At 39.2% G+C, this 22,088-nt stretch overlaps 1 protein-coding gene across 2 annotated transcripts in view; it reads right to left on the minus strand.

Moving 5' to 3' along the window:
• Window positions 1–15,229, minus strand: part of LOC140554906 (isoaspartyl peptidase/L-asparaginase) — a 31,036-nt gene extending 15,807 nt beyond the window's left edge. The window contains exons 1-4 of one of the 2 annotated variants that reach the window (XM_072678417.1): window positions 15,141–15,229; window positions 13,689–13,915; window positions 8,009–8,151; window positions 1,741–1,904 (exon numbers count right to left, since the gene is read on the minus strand). In XM_072678417.1, coding sequence (XP_072534518.1) covers window positions 1,741–1,904; window positions 8,009–8,151; window positions 13,689–13,875 — 494 coding nt within the window. In that variant the 5' untranslated portion in view covers window positions 13,876–13,915; window positions 15,141–15,229. The remainder of the gene's footprint in view (window positions 1–1,740; window positions 1,905–8,008; window positions 8,152–13,688; window positions 13,916–15,140) is intronic. The other variant, XM_072678418.1, reaches the window with a different exon arrangement.
• Between the last annotated feature and the right edge of the window lie 6,859 nt (window positions 15,230–22,088).

Here is a 22,088-nt window from a genome sequence, read left to right on the forward strand (position 1 = left end):
CAAGCGATGCAAGTAGGGCTAATTCCAACATGTCAAACAAACTAAGTCTCAAATAGGAGGAAAAATAAGGTTAGATGCAGCACTGTATGATGAATTGCCCTGTCAGTAAGTTGACCCAATATGCATATTTTACCAAATGTCTCACAAAAATGCTATTCAGTACTGACACAAAAAATAACAATAATAAATACTACATAATGTTTTATAAAAAATATAACAGTATGAATATCTTCCTTGTTCATTATGTGACATTCATAAAAGGTAATGAAGATTTATGAGCCGAATCTCAAAAGCTGATGAAAAAAAAGCTATTAAGAATATTAGAAATGATACATTGTAGCTTGTCATCAGTTATATTTCCATTACAAAACAGATACCTTCCATAAGGTATCACATTGTACTATACACCAACAAACGATACAGAAACTCAATCAAACTGAGCTGTTCATGGAATCATCTTTTACCATTCTGTTGCATGGCAACCATATCCTCTTACTATGAAACTGCATTCATTGGCAGATTATTTATTATTGCACATAAAGAACAGATGTGATCATTTACTGAACATCTGAGATCACATGAACATTTGCATTTTTTTTAATTAAAGCATAACAAAACCGTTTAATTGTGGTGAAATCACTGCAGTGCACAGCTTGTTGTGGCTTATTGCGTTTTGCGAAGTTCGGACCGCACTCACTGTGGGCTAAGGCAAGGAAGGGTTACTCGAGAAACTTGGGCTGGAGTTCTGGGCGGCTTCAGCTGATGAAATACGAAACCAAACCCCGTCCCCTTTTGCTGAGCAAGACCAAGCATGAGTTAGAAGAGAAGGTGAAGCTGTGGTGGTGGTGGGATGGGATTTTTGGTAATGGGAAGGTGAGGGAGAGGAGTATTTTATAGGTATATTAGGATCATATTGGCATCAAACAGAGTATTTAGGTAACATTGAACTACTGTGCTTTATATTATTTTTACAGCATTATGACTCCACAGAAATACATACTACATTTTTATATCTCATTTAGATGGTGCACCTTTTCCTCACCACATGTCTTTTTTCTCCACTTATTTTCTTACACATCATCAAATGAGGTCTGGCTTCAAAAGTACTTCTTAAGTGTGTGTATAATTCAATATTTCAACAACGTAAAGAACAAACACCAGATACCATAAACAGCCTGCCACAGTGCAATGCATACAGTGGGAGTAACTGAAAACGTTTTTATCATTATAATTAATTCTCTTTTTTCTATATTCCTATTATGATATTTTTTCAGGCCTGCTTGATGAATTCAGCTTTGTACTACAGCAGGGTATTGCTTCACTCCCACTGTGTTGCATGCTGTTACCATATGGTACTCTGCAATTAAAACAATAATAATATATAGATAATATATATTTTTATTTATACTTTATATTTTTTTTATAAAATATATATTTTTTTATAATAATTTCTTATTAATATTGCCTATTGAGAAGATTACAGAATCAGTGCTGCATCTTTCTAGAAATATTGGATTGGATGTAGTAAATTAGTAAATCCTCTGAAACTAATTAATTGTTGATTTACATAGAAGCTACACTCTTAAAAAGGGGTTCCTCAAGGAACCATGACAGGGTCTCTTCAATGATGGATAACCAGAAGCGCATGATTCTTGGAAGAAAATTTAAAAGACAAAAGGTTCTATATAGTACCAAAATATAGTACCATTGTTGGTTCTGTTTTTTGTGTCTCTTACTTACCATTGTGAGTTAAAGAGCTCTTTGACACCAACAATGTACTTCTTATAGTGTTCCCACTCCTTCCTCTCCTCCTTAGTCACCAGAGCATCCGGCATCAGAATCGGGACCCCAATGCTTTCTGCAAACAGGTTTGCTCCGTGGCCTGTCAACATGATGTGGTCAGTCTGAACAGACCAAAAAAAACAAAAAAGGAGTGATTTGAAAATCATTATACCTTGAATTACATTGGACCTAACCCTATTCCTACCTACAATGTTCTAAACACTGTGCTGGACTGTTTCAGAAAGAGGAAAATGCCGCCATTATTCTCTAAGCTGTTCTGTATGATGTAATTACCCACACCGCAGTAAGATAAGGTTCTGTAAAAGTCAGCACTGGCCTTCAAACAAGATCACCTGAACAAGCAAACAAGACTGATATACCACCTTGACCTGCGCACTCAGCATGCTAACCTCACCAATTAGCTTTTGAGTCACAGCTGCAGTTAAATCTATCTCGTCTGTAGACTCCCAGGCTGTGGGCTTTAGTGGCTACTCCAGGACTTGGGAGGGAGCTATTAAACCACATCAAATGAAGCAATTGCCAGCATTCTTGCTGATACAAGCCAATTGAAGAGCGCAGCACTTGCAGCAGGCAGCTCTTGTATAATGAGCTGCAGATCAGAGCTCTTCAAATGCCCCCCCCCCTGAAAAAACCTGATCATGCGCACTTGAACTTACGGTCAACTGCACTGGTAATTTCACAGCTGTATCATCACTACTGCTGCGACTCTCAACTGAAGGTCACTATTTATAAGTGGGGGGGGGTGGGGGGTACTGTCTGAACAATTTGCAGAAAGATTTCTTTTCTATCCTTTTCCTTGCCACTGTTGATAACTATTCTCCTACTCTCAAAGACAAAGAATACACAATATGGACAAAAGTATTGGGACACCTGCTTATGTATCTTTTTTTCCAAAATCAAGGGTTTTAAAAAACAGTTTATCCTTTTTTTAAAGGTATCTCTACTGCACAGGGCTTTCTACTAAAGGTTTGAACATTGCTGTGAGGGTTTTATTGCATTCAGGGAGAAGAGCAATAGTGAGGTCAGGATTTTAGACGTTCATCACCCCCACCTCATCCCGAACTCCTCCCAAAAGTATTAGATGGAGCACCATCCATCATTCCAGAGAACACTGTAGATTCATGTTTATTGGCTTCAGAGAGTCCTATTATATTGGCAGCACTTCTTTACAAGGACTAGACAAGCTGTGTGTGTGTGTGTTTGTGTGTGCACTTGCAGATCTATGTCAGCAATGGCTACATCAAAGTAGCTAAATTCATTCTTTAGAAGGGGTGTCCACAAACATTTGGACATGTGTATTAATAACAAATAAATGATCCAGTGGCTTTCTGAATTACTGGAAAAATGAAGGAAAGCTATTAAATCTATGTATTCTTTGTTCTTTATCAGTTTAATTATAAGCTTATAAGTATGGGAGAGTATTTGAAGAGCGGTTTAAAACAATCTACAAATGCATTTTGTCTGTGAACACGTGTGTTATGATAATTATTGTGTATCGTAAGAATGTCTTTAAACATTGTGATATAATATTTTCACCATACTGTGAACCTTTGTTTTGGTAAATATATTCATATTCATTTTAAAATGTGCTGTTAATAGGTGCCTGTAATTCTACAGGCCTTTGTAAATGCTCCATACATTCTAAGTAGGAAACATTGAACTATGCATGTAGATTTCTATTCATTGTCTATTCAAGGTGTTTTCATGTTTTTTGCACTGCAATAACACTACTGACATTGTCCCAAATAATACGATCTCTATTGTCCTATTTAGCTTCCAGTTTCAAATAAATCCAAGACAGGCCATACGTCCAGCTTGGGAAACTTTTAAATATTAAAGTGGTTATTAATGTCATTTTTCTCTGTCAGATGTAGTGCATTTTAGATCACAGGCAAGAGCATGAGGTCAGTGAAGCTCGATCGCTGCATTGATCACAGCCTGATGAATTTTTAATAATGCCTATTAAACAGACCTGCCAATCCCTGGTAAGGCCAAGGTCTTTTGGGGCAGTCCAGACAGGTGCTGTACCAAATCAATTCTCATGTAATCTAGGCTTTTTTGTTTCCCCTGTGTCTGCAGTGTTAGAATGTGAAATTGGTGTTTTAGAGGTGTGAAATCTACTTCACACAGGCATTTTATACAATTGTGTTGACAACTATTTCAATAGCGGAATCTAGGTTAAATATTCCTAAGACACAGGCTAAAAATTAATGATCCTAATACTATATTTTTGGACTTATTCCTCTGGTATTGACATTCATGAACAAAGATGAATGCATTATTTTTTCTGCTGGGAGACAAATCTGCTATTTGTAATAAGTAATTACAAACTCTGTCAGATACATTGAGCGTGTTAGTCAGATGAATAAATCAAGGCAAATGCTATTGCAGGATGACATGCTGTTAGTCCTCTGTAATGAGCTCTGCTGTCTTTCCTGAGCTTTAAAGCATTACTATTTCAATACTTTGCCTTGGATTGCACACAAAAACTGCAACAATAAATGGCTGCAATAAATATACAGTCCTCTGAAAAAAGCTTGGGCACTCCAGGTCAAATCACAAATGTTTGATTTTGGTTGAAATGGAAAACATTGGCTTGTGCAAAAGTAATGGGATATTAAATACTGGTGTTTATGCTGGTTGTCCAATATGCTATATTTAAAGAAAATCAACATGACTTCATAGGACTGCATAGGGAAATGCACAGTGGTGGCACCTTTTTTTAAATACAGTCTCAGTACCTAAACAAACAACAAAAACAATATTTTCAGCAAATCCCAAAGTATATTTACTCATGACTCCAAAAGTGTGTGTGTGTGTGTGTGTCTCCAGACAGTCGATATGTTGTATGCTAATTGCATTGCATGCTGTAATGAACAAAGTTTGGTACCTGATTTCTTCTGGCCCCCAGCCAGCGAATGGATTTGCTAAATTCCATCACCAGCTCACCTAATTTAACATGTTTGAGAATAACTAATAATACTACACCACGAAACATGTTACACACACACACACACATGTATAGACCTTCACATGTTCTTCCCGTGATTGTCTCAGACTTGCAGAAATGAGTTTGGATATACAAGGTGGTGTTACAAAAGAGGAGAAAAAAAAAGAGTGGTTCACTAGATGGCTAGAATCGTAGAGCTTCCTTTTTAGCAAATTCATATTATAAGGCTTCCATTTTCACCATTACAAAGAGTGCTGATTGAAATCAATCTGAAAATCAGCCAGCATTGATCTCCCTTTTACTCAGTCATTTCAAAGCTGCAGATGAAAAAACATCTTAAAGTCTAAGGAGCCAGAGAGAACTTACAACTCAGACTCACGATATCGTTTTAGCTTCTGATCTGAATGCCACAGCTTTTTGGGAAGCATTTACACATTTTAAAAAATATATACAGGCTATAATTCCTTTATACTACAGGTTTTATTCATGAGCCGAATAACTTGGCTCACAAGACTTTGCACAAAATGGACAATGTCTTTCTTCTACACTAATATGTGCGTTCAAAGAGAGGCTTTCAAAGACAGGGTACTAAGAATAGGTGACTGGTAAAGACACAGAGTGCTAGCTTCTATAATTTCCCATTTTAATGATGACATTTAACAGGAAACCAGGATATACAGTCATTTAAAAACCTAAAAAAAACATCTGGTTCTTAAAATTAGGTAAACACAACCTCAGATCCCACCATGTCATTATTTATTCAACCAAAAATGAAGCCATAGTCACATTAATTTTTTACAACCTTGTTTTAGTTCATTTTTTTGCAGGCATTTGTTTATGCACACCTTTTTCACCTCTGTCAAACCTTATCTGTTGTATAGATGGCCTCACATTTGGCTCTGGAATATTTTGGTACACAGAAGGGTTCACGGTCGACTCATTGACGACAAGGTGCACAGGTCCTGTGGCTGCAAAACAAGCCCAAGTCAACACCTCTCCACCCCTCACCCCTCACCCACTTTGGTCTCATCTGTCCAGAATACATTGTTCCAGAAGTCTTGTGGTTTGTTCAGATGTAACTTAAGCCGTGGTGACATGTTCTTTTTAGAAAGAAGAGGTTTTCTCCTGACAACCCTTCCAAACAAGCCATATTTCTTCAGTCTGTTTCTAATTGAACTTGAACATTTAACATGCTAACTGAGGCCTGAAGAGTCTAAAAAGCTCTTGTTTTTTTGCAGTTTCTCTGAGCATTGCACCTACTGACCTTGGGATGAATTCACTGGGACATCTACTTCAGGGTAGATTGGTCTGTCTTAAATGTTTTCCACTTGTGAATAATCTTTCTCACTTCAAATCGGTTGGAAATGGACTTATGACCCTTTGCAGATTGATGGACAACAACAATTGCTTCTCTGTTATCATTGCTAATGTCTTTACTCCTAGGCATTGTGTTAACACATACCTGAATGCTTACAGACCAGCAAACTGCTAAAACCTCTGCTTTTATGGAAGTGGTCACATTTAGCTGATTATCAATTAATCAATGGCTTTTGATTAGAAGCGCCAGGTTGCTGCTTACCCTCTTAATTCCTTTGGAAGTAGTAAGGGTGTACTTCATTTTTTACACAATGCTTTGTTAAATAAATTATGACATGGTGGAATCTGTTGTGTTGTTGTTTTATCTCATTTTAACATCGTCTAAGGACCAGATGATTTTTTATTATGTCCTGATACGCAACCCCAAAGGATTCACATGACTGTATATAAAAAGAAACGCAAACACTATTCCTGCTAGAGGAACTGGTAGAGAAATGCAGGTGGGAAACTGTAGTCAGTCAAAAAGAAGAACTGTTGAAATATTTCACAATATTAAGAAATATGTCTCATTACTTAATAATGATCACTGATACACACACCAAAAAACTAAGACATCTAAGAGCATCTAACAGTATTCTGTAGATAATCCTCTGGCCTTAATATCTGCCTCACTCTGCCTCACAAGCTCCCAGTGGGGTTTAAGACTGGTGATTGTGTTGCTCATGACATCATGAACTTCCTCACTCCTCCACCCACTTCACCGCTGCATGAGCAGCAGGGGAGATCAGGGCACAACCTAACACTTGAGTAAGATTAATTATACAGTATTTTTACACAGGCAACCTACACATAAATAATGTCCTCGTGTATCCAGCTTCTTTGTATCCAGCTTCTAATGTTTATGAAAAAAAAACAATACAGTAATGCATTGTTTGAGCCAAATAAGCTTTCCAATATAAATGAATGAAAATATATGCACAAAAAATTAAATATGATTAGTGAAAAGAATCTGCCAAACCATTTTTTTACCATAAAGTGGACATAGTAAACATCTCTCGGTATTTTTATTCAGGATTCAGGAGGATTATTCATAACACTGTGTTACAACAAAAAATACTTTAGCCAGCCTTCTTCATGCTGGTTCTCCACTCTTAAAAAATAAAGGTGCATCAAGTTGTTCTTTGAGCAATGGCACACAAGAACAACTTCTGATTCCCTAAAGAACCATGTTTGTAATAGAGATGTTGGTACAATTGGTACAGATTGGTAGATTGGTGCAGTAAGTGAAGGTTATGTAGACCTATAAAAGGTTCTTCACACTCATACATCATTAAAATGAAGGTTCTTTAAGGAATTGAAATGGTTCTTCTATGGCATTGCTCAACAAACCATTTGAAAACCCTTTATTTGTAAGCGTGTCCACCAAAGTGGAAGGGATAGAGCCTGTCAAACACTCTAAATGCTGCAGTCAGTGTAGGACACCTGAACATCTGAATCTTTTAGAAAGTCAGAGTACTGGTGTGCAGTATGTAAAAATCATGTTGGACAGAATAATTCAAATTTGGACAAAATTATTCATATTTGTTAGATAATTTGATTTGATTCCTATGATTAATGTAAACCACCCCACTGAAACTCATCAGGAAGCTCTATGATTGTTTAGGATGCTCACAGTGCACAATACAAAAATGTAGTATTTGCAGGAGGCTCAACTGTACATTGTACAATTGAGCTCTTCCGATGTCAGAACTGCAGAGGCCAAGAACAATTACCAAACATCCTGTGCAGTCCAACGTCCAAAACAGAGAGTGATTACCGTTATAAGAAAGTGAAATTGAAAGTTGTGGCTTGATCAATAGCTCAGATGCATCAAGCAACACCTAATCCATCAATGAAACAGAAGAAATTGTAAAAGGGTAAAAATGGTTGAAAGTGCACCTTTTCCATCACGGCACGGGCAAGGCTAACAGGGTTGGCAATGTTTCGAACTGAGGAAACAGCTCCAGCAGCCAGTGTTTTTCCCTCCATGATGATGGCGTCCAGCTCCACTTCTCCATCAGCATTCAGCACAGCTCCGTGACCTGCAGCAAGACAGCGGCGACGCCGCGGGAACCTCTTACAGTATCACTCTGAAGAGAATAACTGTTCACTCCTCCTCTCTCCCCCTTAACCCCCTGAATTCTTCCAGCAGGCTCCATCTCACATCCCACTCTCCACACACATTTTCTCACAGGGGGCCTTTGGCCTCACCTTGCAAGAAACTCCACTCTACAACTCTACACTTCACTTGGTGTGAAGAGTGGACATACTCAGTCAATCAAAGCATGCTGGGAGGATGAGTCTAACTACTATCATCTGGGCGGAGTCTCGCTGGATCCTCTGCTTTGCACTCACAGACCCCTTGTTAAGAGCTTGGCCACCTTACTCTTACAGAGAGCATTTCTAGAGAAATTGTTAGGGAGGAAAGAGTGTACAAAAGTGGTGTGTGTGAAATGAGTGAAGTGTGAATGAGTAGTGTTTAGAAACACTATGAACACTATGAACTCACCAAAAGCCTCAGTGGAGAGCACTGCAGCTAATTTTGCACCAGGGCTGCATGATATGGATAAAATACCACATATTTTGCAATATTTTAAAACTATGCTTGTGAACGAGTAAAGTAAAATGATTTAACGCCAAAACGCACACACACACACACACACACACACACATACACACACACATTTTATTTTGCTTGCATCACAACCTGTCATTTTAAACAAGACATGCCATGAATAAGAATCACACATCATCTTTTACTATTAATAAAGACTATACTGTTAACTTGCACATCTTTCATATAGTTATAGAAAACACATAGAAAGCTCAGAGAAGGCTCCACTTCCACATTGCTGAACCCTCTATTATGAACCCTCCATCACGCAGAACCCTCCATCATGAAGATGCATGCATCATAACTCCTCTGACAATAGATTTACTGCACCCATATGATGAAAAAGCCTCAGTTATCTAGAATACGGTCTGGGCTGTGGTGTTAAGCCTGCTAGCTAACTTATCTAACCCTAGATAATCGGCTGCGAGTGTGAACAAGGCAGAACCTGTCTCATTTCACCTTTCTGTTGATATTCCCAACACCACTCTGTGTGCTCTTGTGTCACTAGCTCAGCAGTTAACAGCAGTGGTTAACAGCAGTGTCTCGATCTGAGTCATTCTTGTCTAAGTGGCTTTCAGTCAACCAGACCTGAATTTGGAAGCTAAGGCTCCTGATCCGGACTACTGTTTTTAGTGGAGGTACACACACACACACACACACCGGCACAGATAATGCATGTCTAAGACTCCAACCACTGTTCAATTCCTCAGCATGCCACACAGGATTTATTTTCATTAATATGTTCAATTAAAAACAAAGTGATATTACTAATAAATTACACAAAACGCAAGAATTCTAATATCATAAAAAAAACTTTTCAGTTGGAGGAGACTGGCTCTCAATAGCTTACTGATGTCACGTCTTGCTTGCAAGACATTCCCTTGTGGGTCATCAACAAAGTGGGGAAAACCCAGAACTATATGCCACTAGTCACAGATTTCTTTTAAAGATAACTATCTTGAGTCAGTTTGAACTTGAACAGGAGCTCGCATACAGAACATTCACTGGAGGTCTCACTTTTGGGTAGCATTGCACAGAGCGGCGTGTCCCGTGTGTGATTACCTTAACATTCGCAGTCGTTGTCAGACTGATCGTTTAACATTTATTGAATTCTCCATCTGATTCGAAATTGTGTAGTGTGAACTTGGTTCGTCACCATAATTAAAATGGTATGACGGCATGAAATATTTGGAATGATCTGCTTTTGTGACGTCTTAAACACCATTGCATTCATTCAAGCTACAGCATTTTAGCTCCGCACATTCATGCTGAATTTATACGGAGTGTTTCGGCCTGGACTGCTTTTTACCCCCTTCACAACTATTGCTGCCTGCAAGTCATGTCGGAAATATTGCACATTACCAGCACCACAAACTCAGAGTTTCCGAAGAGCCCCGATTGTCTGAGCTGGAAAATGCAATAAAAATGCAGATAACTGTATAAATGTTGTGTTACTTTCATCCCTGATTAATACAATCCCAACCCACATATGATGCTTAGCTTTGAAATTGACGCTACAATCAGCTTTAGTTCTACTGATTCAAGAATCCGTTCACGGAATTGAAAATGATTTATGACTTTAAAAAATTAAATACAGGAAAATTTGGAATATGGGCCCTGTAAAAATGCATTGCTAAAGTCAATTATTTACATTTAATAGTATGAACCGCTTGGTAGTGATTTGTTTAAAGGCTGGAGTCTTAACCTATGCACAGACCAGTTCTGTGTTAAGAATTACCCAGCAATATATTATGTGGTCCTATTCTGAACACTGCAGAACATTTGCAGGACCTTGTGAACAAACAACATCTGTACTGTACAACACATACATTCACCTCGGCCGTTAACGGAGTGACTCCTTAGGCAGCTGGGACACAACAGCAAACATACTAATTCGATCACCACATCACTCTCATATTCATCTCTTTTGCTGAAAGAGTGAGAACCATCTCATTTCCCCAAATACATGCCCCATTCATTCACACCTAGCCGCGCCTGTCTCCTCTCTAAGTAGCACTGCATTAGTCATGTATTGATCAGTCTGAGCTCCTGGCTACTCCAGTGTATAAAATGATCCCCCCCTGATGAAGTGCTGATTCTGCTGCTCTTCTATGAAGACGATCTGCCATTTCACCTATGGCAGTTAGCCATCACAAATGAGATAGACCCTGACAGGCAGCTTGTGTTAATGAAGTGTCTCGTTCAGTCCCTGCTGGCTCGCTGTAATCTGATGAATACTCAAGAACCTCTCACCTTGCTCTCGGGATAATCATTAACAACAAAGTGTCAGGGGTGTACAGTGAAACGCAGTCCAAGTTCCAGCTCGGAAGGAAATACCTGACAACACACTGTGCTAAACACTTTTAAAGGTTACTGCTCTACTTAGGAGGGGAAACTAGATGCTGGCAGTTTTGTCTAAAAAACAGGCAGCAGAAAGCAAAAGCTAAGTGGAGTTCATTCGGAACTATGCCCTGTTAAAAGGTCCCTACTGGGTTCTTGATTTGGAGTTACCTGTAATTGGTAGACCTAGGGTTGGGCAATATGACAATTTTAATCGTTAGCATAATACATTTCATCACAATATGTCAGGGTTGCAATATCCTGGGAATATTTAAAGTTGGGAAATTTATTATGTGAATTAACAGGTAATTATGTGAATTAATGGAAATAAAATGTGAATATTCGAAGCTAAAGGTGAAAAACTTACATATAGTTGGTAAAAAATATACCAAAGCATTCTCTTGGATAAAAAAAAAATAGATATGATACCAAAACAGTTGAATAGCAAAGCTGCTCCCCAATCTGATGCACATGGCACATTATACACTGAAGAGCTATTGAGACCACACCCCTTGCATTTACTGTTCATTCCTCCTTCAAAAGAGCATCTATTAACGGTTCCCAAACATTTCTAAAGTAGTTCTGCTTTGCTTTCTTCTATAGTGAGTGAATCTGTGTTTAAGAGTGTGATGAAAATTGGCTGAAAAGTGTATTTCTGACAGGTAGGGTCAATCAGTTTACCAAAAGCATCCTAAGATCTTAACTGGTAGAGAGTTTCTTCAGTGATGCTTGCTCAAAAAGGTTGAGTACCGAAGTTGGTACTTTTAAAGATACCAACTGAATTACGTCGAAACTACAGAGTACCGATTCACGTCAAATCAATCTGTGCCAAATTTCCGTTCCGGCCGAATACACAGTCATGGAAATGCCAAGTGCGTTATATTTTTCAAATCTTAATGCAGACAATGTGGTTGGTGTGGCGCAACAGATAACACCACTAGCTGTCAGTGAGCTACCACACCGACTGGGGTTCGATTCCCAGTCTGGGTGACTATGCTGCGCTATACCAATAAGAGTCCTTGGGCAAGACTCCTAACACTACATTGGCCCAACGCTGTAATACGTGTGACCTTGTAAGTCGCTCTGGATAAGAGTGTCAGCTAAATGCCATAAATGTAAATGTAGACAACTATCTCTGCAATATTTGTATCTTGACATGCTAAGCTGGCCATGGAACACTAACCTGAGCAAAGACCTGGTCACATATACACCCTACTGCTCAAACACAGAAAAGGTTTGATTTGATAGCCTGATAGCCAAGCCCGCCCTTAACAGCTGCCACTAACGTTAGCAGCATTCCCACAACCAGTGCTGAAGTTGAACTGTCCATGGATGACGAAAATGTAGATGAGGAATTGACAACGTCAATAACGTCTTTAGGGAAGTATGTCCAAGTAATTACGTTTGGAAAAACACATAAAAATAAGCCGTCCTTTAAAACACACATTTTATTTTATTATATCTCATTTTCTTTGCTCAATAAACACAAACCACTGTGTTTGCTTTGAGGACTTTCGTTTCATGTGTTTGCGTTAGTGCTGACCAGTGTAACGAACCATTTGGTATACTGTTTAAAATTCATCTCTCATGATCTAACATGTATTCAAATTTAGCGCTGTGTATTTTAGAAGGATACCTCATGTTTTTCCTCATACATAACCGTGTGCTCACACTATGTCCTGATGACAGACTGGAGGATGTAGGGGTGGGTTTGGGAGGGGTGAAGGAGGTTTTGTTAAGAGCAGTTTTATTTTGTGTGGTGTTTAAATGGTATAAATACATGACAAAATCTTAAAATTGAGAACATTTGTTTACATTGTTTTATTACAGATAAAGTACTGAAAAACTGGTAGCGGTTTAAATGTAAATGGTACCTTAACCATTTAAAAATCATCCTTGTGCAAAGTTGCTTTTTGGAAACCCATGCTTGACTGTGCAGACAGACCCAGTTAGCATTTCATGGCAAGTCATGGCATGTCTTTTCAGGAGAATATTGAGTACAACAACCTCATACCAAGAATACACCAATGAGCCAAAACATTATGACCACATATGATAATCAGGGTGCAACCAACCAACCAACCAACATCTCACTCTATAAAGCGTCATGTGGTATCTAAGACATTTGCAGAAGATCATGCAAGTCAAGTTGCACGGTAAAGCTGCCAGGGATGGGACTTGTTATTCCAGAGCTTGCTCTACAAGATAGCCATGGTTATCTGGGGGTGTTGGTTTGTGGTTTGTCCATCCTCAGACTACTGCCGATACTGTACTGTAGGTACTCACCATTGCTGACCAAGAGCATTCTGTGAGCCTTGGCGCTTTGGAGATGCTCCGATCCAGCCTTGCCATAGCAATTCAAACCTTGTCAAAGTCGATCAGGCTTTCATGTCTTTTCATCCATATCCAACACATTGATTATGAGAGCCAACTTTTCAGTTATCATTTAACATATATCTCAGGTCTTGACATGCACTTTATTTATAGTGCTAAGTTTTGGCTCATTGGTGTACATGTCCAGGATAGGTCTGGATTTCATGCAGATATCATTCTGTGGTCCATGATGATCAAAATGCCTCAAAATTATTTGAGGGATAAAAAGGGCATGAAAATTGCAACACTGACCAGCATCAAAGACTGGATCATCCTCCATTGTCCTCACAGCCACCTCAACAGTGTCCAGTGCACTGCCCCCTCTCTTCAGGACCTCACTTCCCGCCTGAGCAGCAGCCTTCACCCCGGCCACAGACGCCTCAGCAAATGCATCTGGTATGGCCCATGCTCCACCATGCACCACGATCACGGGCTTCATCCTCAGGTTTCACAGGAAGCAGATAAACAAACAATCCACACTGTCAGGGGAGGAGAAATTACTGCCAGGTTACACTTTTCCATGCACTGCCCTTGGACTGTACCGTGCTATGTAATATATTATTCAGATGAGCACTGACAGAACAGGTTAATGTAACTCTCACAGCTCATCTCAGCGGAGAGGGCTGTTTACAGGACGCTGGCTGTCAGCCTGCTGTCATGTTTACGCCTGCTCCATTAAGGTGAGGGCCTGTTCCATTGGCCCTGCCTGGTCTGCTCTCCATCCACACTCATACTCTGCAGAATTACCCTCCTTCTCTTTGAACCGAACAACCAGAACTTTTCCCCCTCACCTAATGGGGTCTATCTGTTCAGCACAAGCTATGTGGGCTTGTTTAGCTTACGCTACCTTCAAAAGGTTGCGGACACCTGCTCATCTAACATTTCTTCCAGTATCTGCAAACTTAAAATTAGCTATATAGATTCAACTGTATTGTCATTGCTCAGTACAAGGTGCAAATAGTGGCATTGTGCAAAAATAGAACGGAGATAGGAGTACCTCCAAAATGGCAATTTTACATGAGAAGGAAAGAGACTTTCAATGGAAGTCAATATCAAAACATTTTATTTTTATTTATTCTGGAGCATTTCTATTGGTCTATTCATCATGAAAGTAAAATATATATATATATATATATATATATATATATATATATATAGAAAGAGAGAGAGTGCGAGAGAGAGATTTTATTATAATTGTATTATTAATATTATTATTTTTTATAATATTATTTTAAATATATTGCTACGCTACAGTAAAAATATGTATGGTGTATTCAGTATAGGGTAAACAATAGTAAAAATAGTACAGTGTACAATTCGCTGATTGTCCTGACTAAGAAGTGGTGTCTGAAATCTTTTGTACATATTAGTTTAAGCGTCACGAAGTAGACGATTATGTGTGACGTAAGGTATTGCGGCGCATTACGAATGTTCGACTACACTGTGTCGTCATAAACGTTCGATATGATGAGCCAACAATCGGCGTCCTAACTGGAGGCTTTACTGGAGACGCGCGTTATTGATGGCTTTGGGCTCCTAGGAGGCAGCAGGTAAGCTACACAGCTTTCAGAAGAGCTCTTTTTCTCATTCTACTTTATTAATGCTCCTTCCTTTCAGCGTTACTGCAGCAAGGCCTTTCTCCCTCCCTCACATTCCGCTCTGGATAACGAAACCGATAAACAAGAAAACTAGGTGCTTCTTTACCTCTATTTTGCACAGTTTCCACTGTCCACAGGATTACTCGACGTTTGCGCACAGTACAACAACACAGCACAACCTCAGCCTGTGGTCTTACTGCTGCAGGTTGTTCTTAAACGACCAATAGGATGTCTCGGAGCTCATCGCGCAACTGTGTCCTTAGCCAATAGGATGCTTTCGATTGAAAGCGGACCAATAGGAGCTTTCGTCGCAGGCCACTAACTTGTTGATGTGTTCATACAAAACGCAAAACCTGCTGCATTCTCAGGTAAAGAGGATGATGAGTTCTAGATAAGCTAAACTGGTTCACTTAACCCAAAAGTGAGGTGACTGGTCAGCAAGGACTTTTGTAAGAAGTTGTGTGTTAACTGCATTTGGTGCTTTTGAGAAGAGTGAGGTTGAACCCGTTCACTTATGAAAAAGGATCAGACAAATGTAGATCGGCCTATAAATAGCAGAGAGATGTACATGGACCTATTAGAGCCCTAATAAAGCCCTTCTCATGTTTGTAAACACAACGCCTTTGCCCACCCAGTTCCGCCATCTCCACCAACCACAGCTGTGTCTCAGTTGTCAGATCGATTGGAAGTGGAAATGGGAGTCTGAATAGCTCACCCATTCCCTGCATGACCACTGAGATTATTTTATAACCGAGGGAGAGAAAGAGGCAGAGAGGCAGCGGTGTGAACTGAACTGGCCAATCTGATACCTGGGGTGACCTGACTTAATGCACTCTTTTTTTATATACACAGATGGAATAGACAAGTGGGCAGTGTGAATATTAGGCTATGGGTGAACAACTCCTGTGTGCATGGATGCTCGTCTGGTGTTTCCACCAGAAGACTCTGGAGAAAGGAGGGCAGTAAATCGTACATTTTATCTTGATAATTAATGATGAAACAAGTTAGAACTGTTGATTGTCTTTGGCGTAGGCCCTGTCGTCAGCCCAGGTCTTGCACAATCGGGACTTTGAGGCAGGGGCGGAGCATACCCCCAAGGGCTGGAATATGATATATATATATATCATTTAAAAAATATATCATATATATATATATATATATATATATATATATATATCTTATTCTATAGAAGGATGAGGAACTAGAGGACATATTTTTGTACAGTTTATGTATATTTAACATTCATATGTTTACATCTGCAGTGAACTGTCCCCACTTTTTAAGTTTTTTCTATGAAGCCTCTTTAGTGTCTGTAGCCCCTAGCAGTGGGGCTACAGCATCACTTGCCCAGTCAGTACTCATCCCTGCATGCTACAAACGGCCCGTAGCAGTTATTGCTTCCGAAACTGGAAAAGAAGAGTCTGTACAAAGCTTAGAACACAGACTTTCCTGTATTCATTCACAGTAAATACACCTACCAAACGTCCTTTGAATTAGTTGAATTCATTAGCATATACAACTAGCCAGTAAATATCTATCAATACATATTCACCATTACAATCATTAGTCAGTCAGGTCCGAGGCGAATTCACTGAAGCCTCTGGCACTGTGGTTTAAGGGTTTCACAGTAACACCCAGACATATCTGAAATATCTAGGATCTTGTTTAAGCATTTACTCAGTTACATGTGCTTTGATTAATTTTGATTAATTGATTAATTGTGCTCAAGTATCTTTTATTCAGTTCAATTTTAGTCATTAATATTTAGTAACTACTTCCTTTTTCAGGTCTAGGTTTTGTTATGTTGGGGACAGCACCTGTACTGCTTTGTGAGTGCTCACTCCTCTGACTTCTCAGGATCCCAAAAAGAACAGTCCAACGGACTTCGGTCTGTGAAAGATGCTGGAGCATGTACTAACACAGGTTCACTGTGGTTTCTAAGTATTACAAGTGATCATGACTGCGCTAGTTCTGAAAAAATGAATTAGAACTGATGGGAAGCAGGAATAGACTGGTAGTGGTTTAAAGTCCATGGGAACGCATTTTCATTATTTGATATTTGTAAGTGAAGTGTTCTTCAAAGTTCTGATAGAAAAGCAGAAGTATGATCAAAACACCCCTCAAAAATCACCCAAAATCTCTTTGTGTGGGTCTTACTATTCTAATAAACAGCCCTTCCGTCATCACTTTCCGACAAAAGTTGTTTGCGTTATTACACCACCGCACACAGCCTTGATACAGAGTTTTTTACAAGTTGCATTTTTAATGGTTTTATTTTAAATTGCGATTGTAATTTCACAGATCTTTAGGCTTTTCTGAGGTTCTGATATCTGAGAATTTTATGATATCTGATCATTTTATGTACCAACCCAAATATAGGCACAAGCTGGAGGCGCTGCACCATGTGCCCCATCATGGGGCACATGGTGCAGCGCCTATATTTACTGAATTACAGCTGCTGACGTGAGGGACGACAGGACACGCAAGGCATCCGCTCCCCCAGATGGGACTTGAGCTTTAGCTTACCAGATTTAGCTACAGCTTTAACTTTAGCTCTCCAGGTTGCCCAGACTCGAAGAGAGGACGGAGCCATGTTACCCTTGTGATTGGCCAAACTAGTAAAATACAGCACAAATCTGTTAGACTTTGGGAAGATATTCATAAGACGGAAGTTGATCTTGTCATGGTTCTTCATGAAATACAGAATTATTTGAGTCTGTTTGATGTGCATCATGCATTCGTATCATTGATCATGCCAAGACCTTTTCATGTACAGAAGTCTTTGAAAAGTTGGGCCTCTACTTTACCACCCAAAGTGGGCTTAAAGACAAGACGCTCAAAGCACAGGGAAAGTGCAAGCAGAGGCATTTCTAGGAGTCAGGTGTCCAGAGGATACTCACTAACCCTATCTCACTGGACTAATGATGAATTAAAGCATCATGTTTCTCTTGGTGGGCCTTATTCATTGATCTGCATATTCCTTGTGCATTTAAGAGGGCGACCGGGGGATCAAACACTTAAGCTATGGATTCTTTATTTAGATGTGGTTTGCGACTAATGAGTTGGGTAACACAAGCTGCTGTTTGTCCCTGAAAGTGACGGTGAACTCATTTCCTCTGCAGTGCTGCAGAGCTAATGCCGGACCCTCCCAATCACTCGCTGTATCCCAACGCCAAGTGATGTATGGAGAGGTATAGCCTGTGATGTATGGGGAGGCATATATGGTGTGATGTATTGCTCCGCTCTAACCGGCTCATTTGCACCCCGGAATCATTTGTTCCACAGGATCAATGGCACATATTCCAACAAACATTGTGTATGTTGCGCATTTGTGGCAATTAAATTTATTGGGCCCCCTCCCTCTCCTCGATGGAACGCAGAAAAATGGCCAGCTATAATGGTGAATAGGGTCTAGTCATAGCATTGATTTAAGCAGAGGGTATTCTCTTATTGCCATCGTATTGATCACGGCCATCTATCATTTTTCAGCCTCTGCATTAATCACGATTGCTGAATGGTTTCAAATAAACCCTTAGAGTACATGGATACCAAGCCAGCGAGAAGGAAAATTATGGGACATGGTATAGATCCATGATGCACGCCACATCTTAAATACATTTTTGAAGATTTTTAACTTATTTAGAACAACTACGTTTAGTATAATGAGGAACACTCTGCAGAAGGTGTTCTGACTGATGTGACGTGATGAAATTTTGTTTTTATCTAATGGTGCTAATTTAAATAATGTTTTTTATTCACTATTCAAATTGGAATTCATTCCATGTTTTGTTTAAAAAATGATTTGATTTGTCAGAAAAAATAATTTACTTGATTTTAAGTAATAAAATCTCTTTTTAACAATTTTGTATTGATTTGAAAAACGTCATTTGGCTCAGGCAAACTCAGAGGACCAAAAATTGTGGTATTGGCATTACGTACATTTAGGTTTACAGCATTTGACTGACAATCATATACAGAGCGACTTACATTTGAATCATGTTACACTGGTAAGAGAATGTAGCATTAAGAGTATCGCTCCAGAACCCTTGCCTGGACTGGTTCAGGAATCGAGGTGGTGGTGTTACCCACTATGCATTACACTCTTGAAAATAATGGTGCTTCAAATGGTTTTGGTTCCATAAAGAACCATGTTTGCAAGAGAGAAATATGAGTGTGAGGAACAATCTAAAGAACGTTCACTTCTTCACATTCTGCTACCAAAAGCAGTTCTTAGCTGGCAGAATAAAGGCTAAAATGTGCAGGGCAGGGGACCCTCCAGGCCCAGGGTTGGGCCGCAGAATCACTGTTCTTTGGCATCGCCCGAAGAACAATTTAAAGCACCTTCAGGAATGTAGTGGTAGTAAATTATCCATCATGTGATCTTTATAGAGTAGCACATAGTGAATTAATTTTTTTTGCAAGGGCTACTTTTCTGGCACTGCCTTGCAAAAAGGATGGAATTGAAGATCTATGCAGTGTACTTTCAGTTTATATTGAGCATCACTGTCTTCAGGAGGTGCCCTGCATACTAATGTAGCCACACTCTCTTATCTCAAACTGAAAAATTCCAAATGTCATACAAAAAAAAAAAAATCTGCAGCATTTAAGCAGGTAGGACACATGGGAATCCTGGCCGTGTTATGTCCTCTAAGAAACACTGTGTTCCATTTGAAAGTACCATAACAACAAATGGGACACACTCCGACTTGCAGACAGGTTTCATGAAGGTTCCTCCTCTCAGTGAACTGTATCAGTGCAGCTGTTTTACAGCCATTTCAGCAAACAGTGACATACAAACAGCTTGTCTAGATGCATAAATCCTATCAGGTAAGAGAGAAAAAAAAACCCAAAGTGAACCTGATGTGAGCGATGGAGCTTACTCTGAATGTTGCTTGCAAAAGAAAATGATATTGATGCCCTACTTACCACAGTCTGTCAGTGGGGGTTGATCAACCACTGCATTTCTTTCATTATGATGCTATTGTGAGAAACTCCAAGTAGATCATAAATTACAGAAAATAAAGCAGTGTGATATATTTCCTCGCCTATAGACGTAATCACTTTTTATTAGTGTGGAACAAGCGCCTGGAGCAATGTGCCTCTCTCCATTTAAATAACATTATGAACAAACTACTGAATTATGACATTTAATTTGTTAATATTGCTTTGAAATGCCTTATCTCACGCAAGCATTTCTCTGAAGGAGAAATGGAGTGGGTTTGCTTTATTCAATTCTCCGTTTGTTATGTGCATAATTTCAAATGTCCAGACATTCATTTTAGCGTACTTGTCCTCCAATTTCAGAGATGTTGAAACGCTTACATCCAAGCAAAAGCTAAAAATACGCCATAAAAAACAACAACAACAAAAAAAAAAAACACTGGCTGTGTTTTATTAAGAGACCGGATGCAGAATTTGATGTTAATGTGGATTGTCTATTGGCAGGTGTTTCTTCTTTTTTGGGGGGGGTTTGGGTCCCAGAGCAGGTTTCACCTCTGTCCAAAGAAAAAGACCACTATGTTTATGCATCCTTCCGACCCCTGGCACCTAGCTAACCCACACTTTGATAATGACAATTTGCAAAGCAAATTCTTCATTCAGTCCTCTGAACAACACAGCTCGCTCTTCCTGTCTCAGCTCAGTCTGTCCTCTAAAGACAAGCCACCATCAGCATAACAGATAAGTACCCTGAGGGCATTTAAAAAGAGTTAAATGCAATTTGGCATGGGAAGGCTCTCCCACTAGAATGGGCTGGACTGTAATAATTGCCGATATTCAAAGCCCCAACGGTTCTAAAAATAGCCATTTTCGATTTGCAATGTATGGTCTATTATATTCATATTTTTTCTTCTCTTACCAGAGGCAGTTATTAAACTTTCTTCTACTGCGGTGCTCACTGTGGAAATTATTGTGGGTGACAAAGGGTATTGGCTTGTCGGAATACTGCGAGCCCACGCTCGAACTGTGCGGGTTGCATGGACACTTCTGGCCAGGAGCAATGGCAAGCCTTATCTGCCCAGGCCTTCATCATAGCAGTTTTCATTTAGACCCAGTGTCCTAACATTGCCACAGCATATTTATTTATGTATTTATTACCTCAGCAGAAATGCTTGCGCTCATAGGTGGACATTAAATATTACACAGATCACAAAAGGACAAAGGACTGTGTTTCAATGTATGACTCATGAATGATAATATTTGATATTCTTATTTGAAGAATATTTGATATTCTTTTGTTCTTTGGGGACAGGTTGTACCTCCTTCTAAAAGTTGTGTAAAAGACCACCTTCACTGTTCAGATAAGGTGAGCTATTATGCCTAGATGTAATTTTTGATTTAGCAAAGAGAAAGTACTCTTTTGAGAGCTGGGAAAATCCACACTGAATTCAGGAGCAACATTTAAGCTCATAGATTAAATATCAGGCATTGAATATTACACTGATCACAAAGACAAATGATTATACTGAATCAGTGATTAAATGTAGAAATTATACATTTTAATATTTGACATTTACAATAGTGAAGACTGAGTTTTTTTTAACATAATGTTTTTATTGTTATAATTCATGAGATATACATGCATTTTTAAAGGACAATTTATATTTCACATGTGAACTATACTTCAAACAGAGGTTACAATGACATCTGGATTTATGACTTAGGTTGCACCAGTTTCCTTTTTGTGTAATAAGGAATAGGACAGTTACCAAAACGTTTTTCACTGTCTGACAAAAATTGAAACTGGACATTAGTTATTACATTAGTGCCACAGTTCTGAGATGGATGAAAACATTAATGAAGAATGAAATATTTTTACATTGCCTTCCAATAGAAGTTAAGAAGTTTTTTTTTCCTCATCCTGAAAAGTTGTCATTTTGAAGATATTGTAGTTAAGCCAGCCTTGCCAAGTCTGCCCTGTCTTATATTTTGCCTATTTACCTCTGCTGTCTTGTCCACATGTAGGTCTGCTTTCCTGCTGTGTTCTCGTCCTTGTGTTCCTGGTCTCCGCTCTCGTCCTACCTGCTTCTTACTGTCTCTAGCTGTTCATTGTTCA

The sequence above is a fragment of the Salminus brasiliensis genome, chromosome 4 (assembly GCF_030463535.1).
Source record: "Salminus brasiliensis chromosome 4, fSalBra1.hap2, whole genome shotgun sequence".
Lineage (NCBI taxonomy): Eukaryota > Metazoa > Chordata > Actinopteri > Characiformes > Bryconidae > Salminus > Salminus brasiliensis.